Source organism: Magnolia sinica, chromosome 2 (genome assembly GCF_029962835.1).
Source record: "Magnolia sinica isolate HGM2019 chromosome 2, MsV1, whole genome shotgun sequence".
Taxonomy (NCBI): Eukaryota; Viridiplantae; Streptophyta; class Magnoliopsida; order Magnoliales; family Magnoliaceae; genus Magnolia; species Magnolia sinica.
Window position 1 is genome coordinate 64,794,445 of NC_080574.1, and position 12,567 is coordinate 64,807,011.

The 12,567-nt window shown below is 39.2% G+C and overlaps 1 protein-coding gene and 1 long non-coding RNA gene across 2 annotated transcripts; one reads left to right on the plus strand and one right to left on the minus strand.

The window, feature by feature from the left end:
* Window positions 1–4,712: 4,712 nt before the first annotated feature.
* On the minus strand, window positions 4,713–7,100 carry LOC131237163 (uncharacterized). Its single transcript, XR_009167077.1, has 3 exons — window positions 5,509–7,100; window positions 4,884–5,046; window positions 4,713–4,744 (listed from the first exon to the last, which is right to left on the minus strand). It is a non-coding gene; the product is annotated as an uncharacterized LOC131237163 (long non-coding RNA).
* Window positions 7,101–11,689: 4,589 nt separating this feature from the next.
* Window positions 11,690–12,058, plus strand: LOC131225645 (proline-rich receptor-like protein kinase PERK8). The gene has a single exon (XM_058221214.1). The coding sequence runs from the start codon at window positions 11,690–11,692 to the stop codon at window positions 12,056–12,058; it is 369 nt and encodes a 122-aa protein (XP_058077197.1).
* Window positions 12,059–12,567: the final 509 nt, after the last annotated feature.

Consider the following 12,567-nt stretch of genomic DNA (forward strand, 5'->3'; position numbering starts at 1 on the left):
CTTGCTATTTACTAGTATAATGTTGTGATAGTCCTGCTAAAAGTGTTAATTCAACTTGCATCATCATTATACCGTCAACTAATATTATAAGTTCTTATACTCAAGCACAATTTAGTTTGTCAGATTTCGTAGTCTTGATAGGATCGCAAGCTCTCATGAAGATATGTTATTAACTCGATCAAGTTTCTCAGAGAAGGCTCAACATCGCAAGACATGAACGTATATGGTTCGAAGATCGGAACACTTCATATGAGTCCACGATCAAGTGATATAACCTTAGATTGACCATAGGTTAGGTGTATTTTACATACACATTATAATGATCATCTTTTATGTAAAAATATACTTAAGTTAGGATAGCCTGATATTTGATTTGGCTAGCCTAACTACTATCGGCTAACCTTACATAATTTTGGCAAAAAGACAGATCTGAAAAGATTTTTCCGCAGCATGTTTGGCTAGCCTGACCTTAGGTTCGGCTAATCGAAGATGATCATTCGGCCAACCCGGGTTGGTTCGGTCAAGTTTCCAACAATGACGCATTTTCAGATTTCATGCATATTGGACCAACAGAACCCCTTAGTTGGCCAACCGAACTTGGGATTGGGTCAGCCGAATTTTTGAAAGGTATTATCCCGCGAAATCCGAGTGCCATTGAAATGAGATCATTGGAATTCGACTAGCCAAACCAACACTCAGGCCAGCCGAACTTCTAATATCCTTGGCTATATATAGAGGCTTTCTCTTACTCTTTCAACACACGAAAATCATAGATCCATCTTATATAGAAAAGAGTAATTGTAACGCCCCGAATTTCGAGGGTCAAGTAAAGCTCTACTCCCGAGATCCAGTACATTACTTATGGTACATAGATAATGATGTTTAGATGTTGTCCATATTAATGCATTAAACACGAGTGTGATTATACTAAAACAACATATCATACTCTAGATATAATTAAATTTAGCAAGCAGAAGACTAAAATACATATATATCTGAACGGTAAATATTTTACAAACTCCAGAGTCTGATGATGTAATGGGATTTAATATATAAGGTTTGTTTCAAAATATACAAAATGTCAAAATGTAAATGTCCAACTAATCCATGTAACCCTGTAATCCCGTCGAATCAATACAAGGTCTACGAAGACCCGCCTGATAGCTGAACATAGGAGAATTCCTCCTCATTTACGAACTCGAACTCAGCTACATAGACTTCATCCTCACCTGCATCTACAACAGAGTCTGGCTAATGTTTTAAAATACTGTCCCAGGGTGGGAGTGAGTGATCAACTCAATGGTACTATAAGGCAAAGGTTAACACGTTATCAAGTCAATCAAGCAGTAATGATAAAGCAATACAACAATCACTTCCTAGTTACTCTTGTTAATACAGGGATGGTGTGTAGTATGATGCATGCCCTCACACAAAGCTCCCTCAAAATCAACTCCGACAACCAAGTTTGTGCATGACAAACTCCCTAAAGGTGCAACTTCCTCGCCAAAGCACATGTAATGCGGTGCATGGTCGTGTTAGCCCAGTACTTAATTAGTCTTATTCATATAACAGATTTGGGAAGCTAAGGTACTTCCCTTTATATCATTAACCCAAACCGAAGATCCATCTAGGGTCGTCAATCCTAGTTATTCACGTACGATAGGCAAGTTGTAGGGTATCGCCTCTATTGAAAAGCAGTGGATAGGAAAATTTAAGAGTTTATAATCGCGGTCACTACGGGAGTCTCGTCACCTCAATGTAGGCCGACAGCTCAAATACGGTGTCCCATACCACCATATCCGGCTCACGAGTGTTGAGTTGCTCACTGGTCACTACGGGGAGGCTCGTCACCCTAGCGTAGGCTGACAGCTCGACCACGGTGTCCCATACCACCATGCCTAGCTCATTAGTCTTAGTGGATCATAGTACCATTGTTGAAACGGGCTTTTACATTGGTAAGTGGTACCTTAGATTCAAACAGTGATGTCCATACATGGTAAACACACAATAGGCCAATTGGTTTGTTTGACAAGTTTGATTGGTACGAGCACACGCAGACTTATCGACATGGAGCACATAAGCACCCCTTACGGCCTAATCACTGTTGATAATCGTAGTGCGACTCGGATTTGTTTAGTTACCTATTGTGGCAAGACTAATTTAGCCACCCAGACCAGAAGTGTTACCGTTGCCTGGACTACGTTGTAGTCCCAACCTTACTCAGATGTAATATATAGACACATGTGATAATCGTATCAGCATTTAACAAACATTCTAAATAGATCTCTCATATGGGCATTTCATCAAATACATTGAACATGTTACCAAGCACTTGCATTTTATCCATAAATTGCGTAACGATAAATATAATTACATCAAGGAAACTATACATATGATTAAGAAAATTAAGAATCCTATCTTAATACACTTAATAAATACAAATCATCAACAATTTCTCATTCAGACATTTTATCAAACACTTAGGCTACACATTCTAAATACATAGACTAGATTAGTTACAACATGATCCATAGCAATTCGTTACACAAAGTGGTCATGATACATATGACAAGCATGAATCTTAGATTTGTAGTCATGATAGACACAAATCACAATTTCATATTCATTCAAACATTTCAACAAACACATAGAATGCATCTTATATTCAACATAGTTCACACATGTATAATTTATCGAAAACATCGTAACTAAGATCATATGGCAGCAATTAAGTCAGACATAAATCATTAGCTGGCATTGAAAGCCTTGAAAACCATAACCTAAATGTTTATAATCCGTACCTTCCATCAGAATACTTGATTCGGACTCGGTTTGAATTCTACGTTCCCTAAAACTGAATGACGGGTACCTAAATAATGAAATAGGTTAGCTAGTTTACCGATTACTCAATCCGGCTTTCTAAAACAATATTAAGGTTAAGATTTCTTACCCAAATTATGGTTGGAACAAATCGGTTAACTAGATGTAAAGGCAATTCAGTGCGTGGAGTCATGGAAAAGAATCACAGTAGCAAACTCCGAAGATTTCCCCTCACTTCCTACTCTTTTCTCTTCCTTTCTCTTTTTTCTCTCCTAGGGTTAGAGAAAATTCGTATGGGATAGGAATGGGGTGGTTTAAGGGCTTTATATAGGCCCAATACTGATGCAAATGGTCCCAGGGCCATGACATACTTAAATTATAACTAAAGGGCGTCTGTTTCAGGTAGGCAGGGTTCATCTGGAGGTCCACTACTCACGGCGTAGGGTAAGTTCCCTGACGATAGATCTATGCTAGGATGTGGTTTCAATGCCATTGGATAGGCCGATCGACCGTGAATGACCTGTATCAGATTAACGGTCGTTGTCACCCAATCAGGGCCATACGTATACAGATATGTGCGGAGAAATTTTCCTGATCCATGGTTGAAGTTCGGTCAGAAACTAACGGTCCAAAATCTTCAATTTCGCGCGTAAGCGAACGGCCCAATTTACTTAAGTTTCATTAAGTTTTCTAAAGATATTCACGTTTCTCACACACTTCGCTCAGGACTCAAGTTGTGCGTTTCTAGATACTATCTAGGCTCGATTCCCATGATAGTTGTCAAGCCCAATAAGACAGATATAACCCTATAGTTTCGCGGTCATCGGACTTTCGACGCGCTATCCAGGTCCAATACGGGGTTTCTAATGTACTCCCGAGAGCAACAGGCTTTTGTGATTTATCCTAAGTTTTTAAGTAGTGTTAAGTTAGCTATTTTGATGGTTTTAGGTCTTGCCATTTGTATAAATAGTGGTTTGAGTTAAATCCATCAATTATTTAGTTTAGTGTTTAACTAAATTTCGCCTAAATTTTATAGAATATGGTCCTTAAGGATTTCTGCCTGAGGTGGTATTCGGGTCTTCGTACGGATTTTTCTGAGATGTTACAGTAATAGTCCAAGCCTTCTTAAGCTATTTACGTTGTAATTTTTGTATTTGATTTACCTATTTATATTCTCTCTCTCAAGTTAGTTTAAATTGTTTTAATAGAGTAATCCAAACTCTACTTGAGAAATAGAAAATCGAATTTACAGCATTAAGGTATCACTACCAGAAAACAGGGCAACGCTGATGGTTAAAAACCGTCGGCAATGACCTTCCCTGATGGATTTTAGCTGTCGCAAGGTCCATCGGCAAAGAGTATGTTGGCGTTACTCGCCGACGGGGTGACGGCCAAAACCGTCAGAGTTTTTTACGGCTAAAATCCGTTGGAATTTCCGACTATAAGAGCGACGGTTAAAACCGTCGACGTTTTCGATAGCTAAAATCCATCGACGTTTTCGACGGTTTTTAGCCGTCGGTGATTCTCATTAATCTTTTTTGAAAATTAAATATATAATATATCATCCATTGAATTTGGATGATATATTTCTTGCTTTTCTATTGTGTGGACTTAACTTCTCAAATAGGTTAGTTCGTTCAGGGCTTTGGAGAAATAAGTATATCTAGAAATAGACATGTGCATTGATTAACACGCACATCCATTTCTAGATAAACCCATTTCTCCAAAGTGCTGAACGAACCAACATATTTGAGAAGGTATGTCTACATAATAGAAAAGCACATGCATGGCATACAGAACCAACCTATCACATAAATGTTCAAATGGAGTCAAATAGTTATCACAGTTCTTGCGGCAGTCTGTGTAATTCTCTCATGTGATATAAGACATTCAGCTTTTATCAATTTAGGGACAGCAAGTTAACCTATACATTAGTTGCAGAGGTTACATTCTCATGTTCAAATATCTGTGAAAGCATTCAACATTTCTATGTTACAAATTGCATAAGATCAAAGCAGCAAAAAAATAACCAAAAGAGAAAAAAGAAAAAATGTAGGAAGTACCTGAGATCATGTTCCATCATCTCAGGGGAAGATGTAACATCTGTGCTTGAATTATAATATGCATTTGACACTTGAATGTTCCTCATAGCAGGAAGATGCGCTTTGATGTAGTCAAGAATGCATCGACTTCTGTTGGTTGCCCATGACGCGTGGACTCAGTTCACTACATTGCAAACCAACTGTACAAAATGAGAAGAAATCATTTCTGAACTGCTTGTGTAGTCCTGCTTTGTCTACTTGCAAGAGTAGGATCTAGAATCCTTTCTCCCCACACATGACAATGTTGCACATGTGAGATCCATGCTGCTCAGCAGGTGGGCCCCACTGTGCATGTGTCATGGCATAAAAACCCTACAATTATCAAGTGAGCCATGAGCCAAACTTACTGGATGTGGAGAATGGAACAATCCTTTTTAAACATCCATTTGCATTGTACATGTGGCCCATCCGATGACCAGCCAGCCTTGATATTCAAGCTAAGGCACATATGCAGTGGGATCCACCGAATGAATGGCTTGGATCTCGCACACAAAGTGCCACATTGGCACATGGGAAAAATAAGATTAGATATCTTGCTCTTGCAGGTAGACATCAGTTTTCTCCTGCTTGAGAGAAGGAGACTCACAAGATGGATCAGTCATGCCCCTAATGGCAATAGAGAGATGCTCCTTGTCTGACCGGGGAACTTCTTCCCATGATGGGGGGCCTCGCTCGACGAAACTTGCAGTTTCCATGACCAGGAAAACGTATGAGATTCATTTGGATCATTTTATTGGAAATTTATTGAAAACAAACTATTAGTCAAAATAAAAGCATTGGAGAAAACTTTCTTCAGATAAGGAAAAAATTCAGCCACTAACTTCCAATTCAGTTTGTTACCTGGAGAAGAACTAAGATCGAGGACTTTTAGAATCTGGATCCCGACAAAGAGAACGAACAACTGGCACTGGCTCTTCTGAAACCTGATTAGCATCACAGATGGATGCATTCTGTTCAGATTTTGACGAATCCAACTCACGACTTTCCGTAGAACTGAGACTTGCAATGAATTTAACCTGTGCAGCTCTCATTCTTTCCTTCATATCAAATTCAGTTGCCATGGGATGTGGTTAAGGTAATCAAAGAAACATGACCATCCATATAAAACATCGAATGGAAAGATAAAGGCTATATTCAGCAGATATTTCAGAACTGCATTAGAAAATTGAGTACAATTCTAAAAAATGATAAGATTTTCAAAGATAAATAAATAAATAAATAAAAATTTAAGAGTTAGAACATGGTGACCAAGTGAAGACGGATGGTGGCACGTGTGCTACAGGACATTTATTTGTTGAAACAAGAACATGCCAAAATTTTCACTTTTTACCGTCCGATCAACTGTCCACAATCAAATAATCATAATTAATGATTGATTATAATTCTAGACTAGGTACCATAATTTAGACGGGTTGATTTGAATTAGTTGTATGCCATGTACTCAATTTCTGAGTGATTTTAAGCGCCTGCCGATCAACCATAACACCCTGCCAGAGTATCAAAGCTCTCTCCATGAATAAATAAATAAAAAGTCCCCCTAATCAGTGATCACATTGAAATCTAAATGATAGATGTATAAAAATAAATAAATAAATAAATAAATAAAAGCAATGTGCTTATCGAAAGTGGCAACCACTCCACAAAGGAAATGGTTTTTCTAGATCCTTCACCAAAATATCTATAGCTTATTTTAATGAGGTATCTTACAATGCTCTGGCCGAATATGTGTACAGTAGGCTTCCAGTTTGTGTTTTCTATAGGTCGACCTCATGATCTAGCCGTCCAATCAATATGATGTGGTGGGGCCCATATCCAAGGCATGCCTGCATGATGGATGGCTCACACCGGAGATTGGGTCCACATGATGAGCAGTCCACATCAAAAGTGAGCTCCACATGCTAGGCAATAAATATTGAAGGTGGGCTCCACATGATAGACAATAACATTAATGGTGTACCCCACACGATGGATGACCAACATCAAAGATGAGCCCTACATAATAGACTGTGCATATCCGATGTGGGCTTCACAAGATGGATGGCCCACAATAAAGGTGGGCCCCACACAAATGAATAGTCTACATCAGAGGTTCGCCCCACGTGATGGGAGGTGGACATGAGGGGGACCAACAGACTCGATGGATAAATACTTAATAATGTTGAAATCAAATATTATTATAAGTATGTTAAGAAACTAATATAAGCTTCCTATGGCATAAATAGCTTATCTAATATCATAGTAATCCCACGATTTGCCTACAACATAATTAAGAATGGGAGTTTCAGTTTCAATCAATCATCCATATAATTACAATCATTTAATTCTCTGAGGTTTTCATAAAGGTATAAGAGAAAATAGATACTTGCCTGAACAAGTTCATCCACATGATATTTGTAAAGAGAGGTTTCCTGAGAAAACAGATAACAAACTGTTATTCATCAAAATTATAAAGAGCAAAGGCTGGGAATTATTAAAAACACTATCAATATCCTCATCCTTAATATCATTAAGGCTCAGAATCTTTCAAGAGATCTTTAATTCAATACCTACGACCTCTATTGCTTACATCCCTTTCTTTTGTAATAACAAAAACTCAATGACCTTTTGGGAACAAGATTCATATCGCCATCCTAATTAATTGAGATAAGGCTTAAATGATTATGATAATGCTACAGATTTGAAATTATAAAAAAGTCCACTTTCCAATTTTTCTAAAAGCTAACTTTAACTGTATTTTTCGAAATGGTTATTTAAGGAAAGTAGCACATCCCTTCACTCCACCTCCAAATCTAGGTTGCCAAACACAGGTTCCAAAGTATGAAGATTGAAAATCCAAGTTGCCAAACACTACTACCAACTTCTTGCTCCTGACTACTATGATTTTTGTATTTCCTTTGTTAAGAAGGAAAAGCCACATAATCCAACTAACACACTCTCTCAACGAAGTTCTTTCTTCTGTGTAATATTCGGATTTCTTTGTTTACACCTTGCACATTGCTTCATATGGCTCTTTCTCCTTAGCTGCATGCACATAATGAGACATTTGATACCAAATCCAAAAAACCAATATGAACACAAATGATGTATGGTTAATGCACAAGCACTGACTCAGTGAGTAGCCAGAGAATGGAAGCATAGTTGTGAAGAACTTTACTTGGGGCCACAAACTGATCAAACCTAACCTGATTCAACAATGAAGCCCATTTCATTAGAGACTGCTTCTCTCTTGCCCTTGAATTATTGTTAAAAAGGGACCAAAAGAAAAAATAAATTAAAACATTGTCGGCCAACAGAACTTCGCAAACTAGATTCAATATGACTATCTGTGAAATACGTATACCATACAAGGGTGAGATGCCAGACCTGTCAAAAGGTTTCAACCTAGTTAAGAGCCCCAATAGAAAAACTCCAAACCCATAGACATCACTGTGTCTCTATCATTCCAGGCATCCCATATTCGGGAGCTTTGTTTTTTGTCAGAAATTTATAATGGCTCTGTTCCATATAAATCAATAATTTGGATGTGTTGAAGTTTATCGACCCAAAACTCATATTTGAATAAATCATGACAGTATCTTAAACCCTACAAAAAACACAATCAAATTATGAGAAATCCTAATGACTCGTCGTTTGTGGTCAATGATAGAATGACAATACTAATTAAGCAATAATGAGTTGTTCCCTCGGGGCCCACCTATCAAGAAAATTAAAGAAGATCATCTGTCATGATAATCATGGAAAGGGAAGTACTATGCATGCATAAGAACTTTGAAATTAGAATAGGCAAGGCCAAAAAAAGCAAATAGAGCTTACTTCAATAGCATGAATAGCATCCCATGCACCTTCTTGCAAATAACTTCTTCGGCCATGCCCTAACATTGAGTCATCTTCATCCCCAACAACCATCACAAATCAGTGCAATCATATTAAATTTTTTTTAACAAAAGGACATGCATTCTTAGTTGAAAAACTGACCTTTTCTTATTAGGTAGCAAGCCACAAAGTCTTCATTATCTTCCCACATGTATACTGATGAAATCCCCCCCTTCATAATACCTACCAATGCAGTTGTGCAAAAGAATTGCTATTACTTCTTCAAAAACAGAGAATAGTTTCTTTCATTTTTTTGCGTACTGACATTACTTGCCAAATCATTTAAATGAAGGTCATGGACAAAAAATTAAGCCTACCGTAATAGATAAATAGTAAATCAAAGATCCAATCTCGTAGCATTTTGTTCTGAATAGAACAAAATAGTGAATGTGCACTGAAGAGTATCCAATATCTGAAACATGATTTCCAAGAAAAGTACAATGCATTTTACGATTACCCTATAAAAGAAATCCATGCATAAGCATTATTTGATAACTTTGCTTGCTTTTTTTTAACTATTATTAGTTTGCCACTTACATATAAGGAGCCTAGTTCCTTGATATGTATGCCAGGCACGATAATTCATTTCCACTTTATGGGATTGACTATTGTAATGCAATTTCTTAGTGCATCCAAACACAGATTTCAACTGATGGTGGAATTAATAATTGGAATCCTACATAGTTAGAAGTAGGTCCATAAGTATAATGGGTACTGAAAATTAATGCTCCTCAGCTTAATTTAGCCACCCTTCCTCATTTTGCATCTTAAGGTTCTTTGCTCAAAATCACAATCATGTAAGATTGAAGTTGGATTTGAAAGGAATGCAATGGCTATTTGTGGGCTATTTCCTCACAATGAGTAGTTCCACTTGAATGAGCTTAATCATTGTGATTCAATTCAGTTGAGCTTCCAGACACACCTGTTTGTTTAAGTGGAAATTTGTGCAAAAGTTATACAAACTCCACTTAAGAGATGGTTTCTTCTGTTTGAAAAATAAAAAATGAGGGGGAAATCAGTTTCCTTTTCCTAACTTTTCCTCGCATAATGAGGAAAACCATTCCACACTCCCCCATGTGAGAGACAGGTCTCACTGTTCAACTGTTGACCTTTTCACATTTACACAAAAGACAACACTCCTAACCAAACAATGGAATTAAGGTTGGTTGGATTTGGTTGGATTTTGTAGTTTTCCATTCCTTAAGGATTCTTTAGGGGTTTTCCATTTCCATATTTTGGATTTTGTTTATCTAAACACAAAATAGAAAGAATGCAGGAAAAGGAAAAAAGGAAATGAAAGAAAGGAAACAAGAGGAAATTTATAACACAAACATAACTAGGTATGTATGCCCTCTGAAGAGCCTAGATATATAATAACCTTAGATTGTTCTGTTCGGAGTTGAAAATTCCACCTTCCTTCTTTATAGCTGCTGCCAAACATGTTCATTTCATTGGCATTTCTTGTTCATCTTCATGGCCCACTCCCATACGCATCATATGCAAGCTTGGCTGAGATGTGATTGGTCATGGTTATGCCACTGGGCAGGATATTGTGAAGGATGAAGTTTTCCTCTCTTGAGCACGTTGGATGTTTAGGTATGATGCATGGCTGTTTATGTGATTCATGCATCTGACGTTGCATAGTATGATCAACATTTGCCCTCGCTTCATCAGGGCCTTGCCTCCACAGGGATATTCGTGGATGGCTGGACATGTGGACACCGAAAATGATGTTTAAGCATACCGAGTGCATAGGATGTCCATGGGTAAAATTTTCAAAACTTCCATAGTACCAAGGATCTGCTCCAACACCGTGACCGGGTGGAAATATGAGCGCACAAGGGCCTTAAACCTGTAGGCCGTGACTCCCACTATCATGTAGTCGATTGGATAGGGATGTGGCCTTATCCACCTATGAGGGAGGGCATTATTAGGCAGAGTCTGACTAGCTCATGAAATGGGTCTGCTACCATCAGGCCTTGTTGGTGATTGGCTATCCACAGGTAGGTTGTGAGGTCTCTTATGCTCGTTTGACTGTGTGGGTCTGGAGTGCGGCAGTCATTCAGTAGTGTAATGGACCCCGGTGATTTTCTTATGACTAAAAATATATTTGATATGTGGATTGGATATGAGCATTGACATTATTTGCATGCATTAGCATTGGTTGTGTAAGCCCCCTTCATGCATTGCCTTGGTATGACGTCTAGTACTCATTGCATGGTATTCATGATAAGCCTCGGTAAGGATAGTGATATTCTCATTGAGCATATTTTTTCCTTGTACCTCCTAGTATTCTTTTATGCACCACTGACACACACTTTCACCACCTAAGCTTCTATAAGCTTATGCACGATTGATGCGTGTAGGTGATCCTGGGCAGGTGTTATAGCGTGGCAGAGCGTGGATTAGAGCTAAGCTTGAAGACCCAGTGTTGTTGACTTTTCTCTCTTTTCCTACTATCTTATGTATGTCCTTTTGGGCCTAATGTAAACTTGTAAAAGTTTAAATTCTTAGTGAATTTTGTGATGTGTGCCCTTTGTTATTCTCAGATATACTTGCTGTGATCTTGGGTATGCTTATATTAGAATGATTATACTATTATGAAAATCCTCCTTGTAGGATCCTAGGATCGAAACCTGCCTCAGGAGCCGAGAATGGGGTACTATGAGGGCTGTTACGACCAGAACCGGCCATCGGGTTCTTTGTGAGTCTGGTCACCGAGTCTAGGGCGTGACAGGAGTTGGTATCGAGCATAGCAAGTAATTCTGGAATGACTCAGGATAACATCGCATGTCTGCTAAGAACATAGGACAAGTAGTGTTTCGAGATTCTTCCCTTCACTCTGTATTGAGCCTATAATTGTCCTGATTCCTTACGTTGTCATTATTTTGTAGATGATAACGTGTGGACGTGGCACCTGTGGTCATGGCACTCATGGTCATGGTGCCCATGGACGAGGTGCCCGAGGTACTCATCCTACTCGAGCACATCTTGCTCCCCTTGTTGAGGATCCGATTCCAGAGATCCTGATCCAGCCTGTTCCTCCAGTTGCTCTGGTTCCCCCACCTATTCCTCCACCTCAGCCTGCTGTTTTAGTTACAAAGGCTCCAGTTACTCTGGTTCCCCCACCTATTCCCCCTCCTCAACCTGCTGTTCTAATTACTGGGGCTCCTGCTCCACCGGCTGCACTCGTGCCTCCGCCCGAGGCGAGTGTCGCCCCTACCTTTCCGATAGTACCTATAGGAGCTGAGCATTTCCAGTAGTTAATGTAACTTGTTGCCACTGCATTACAAACCCGTCAGCCTACTACTGTTGAGGTTTTTGGGTAGTCTGACTTACTGCGTGCTAGTGTGATAGCCCAAGTTTTTTGGTAGCATGATCCCCTGAGGTTTAGTGGTGACCTTGACCCTTCTACTACTGATGCTTGGCGCACTGACGTTGCGAGGATTTTTTGACACTATACAGTGTCCTGCAGGCTAGAGAGTATCCCTTGCGACCTATCTCCTTTAGAGTGAGGCCCGTCATTGGTGGTCATTCGTATTCAGGATGGTCGGGCCTCAGTTTGTTTGGACATGGGAGGAGTTCGTGGTCCGTTTCGACCAGAAGTTCTTCCCTAAGCACATTCAGATCCAGTGAGCAATCGAGTTCGAGACCCTAGTGCAGGGTGATTTGTCTGTCTCTCAGTATGAGGCCCGTTTCTTGGCCTTGTCTCGATTTGCTCCTCATCTCACCAGTGATGAGAAGATGAGGGACAGTCGTTTTGTGGCTGGGT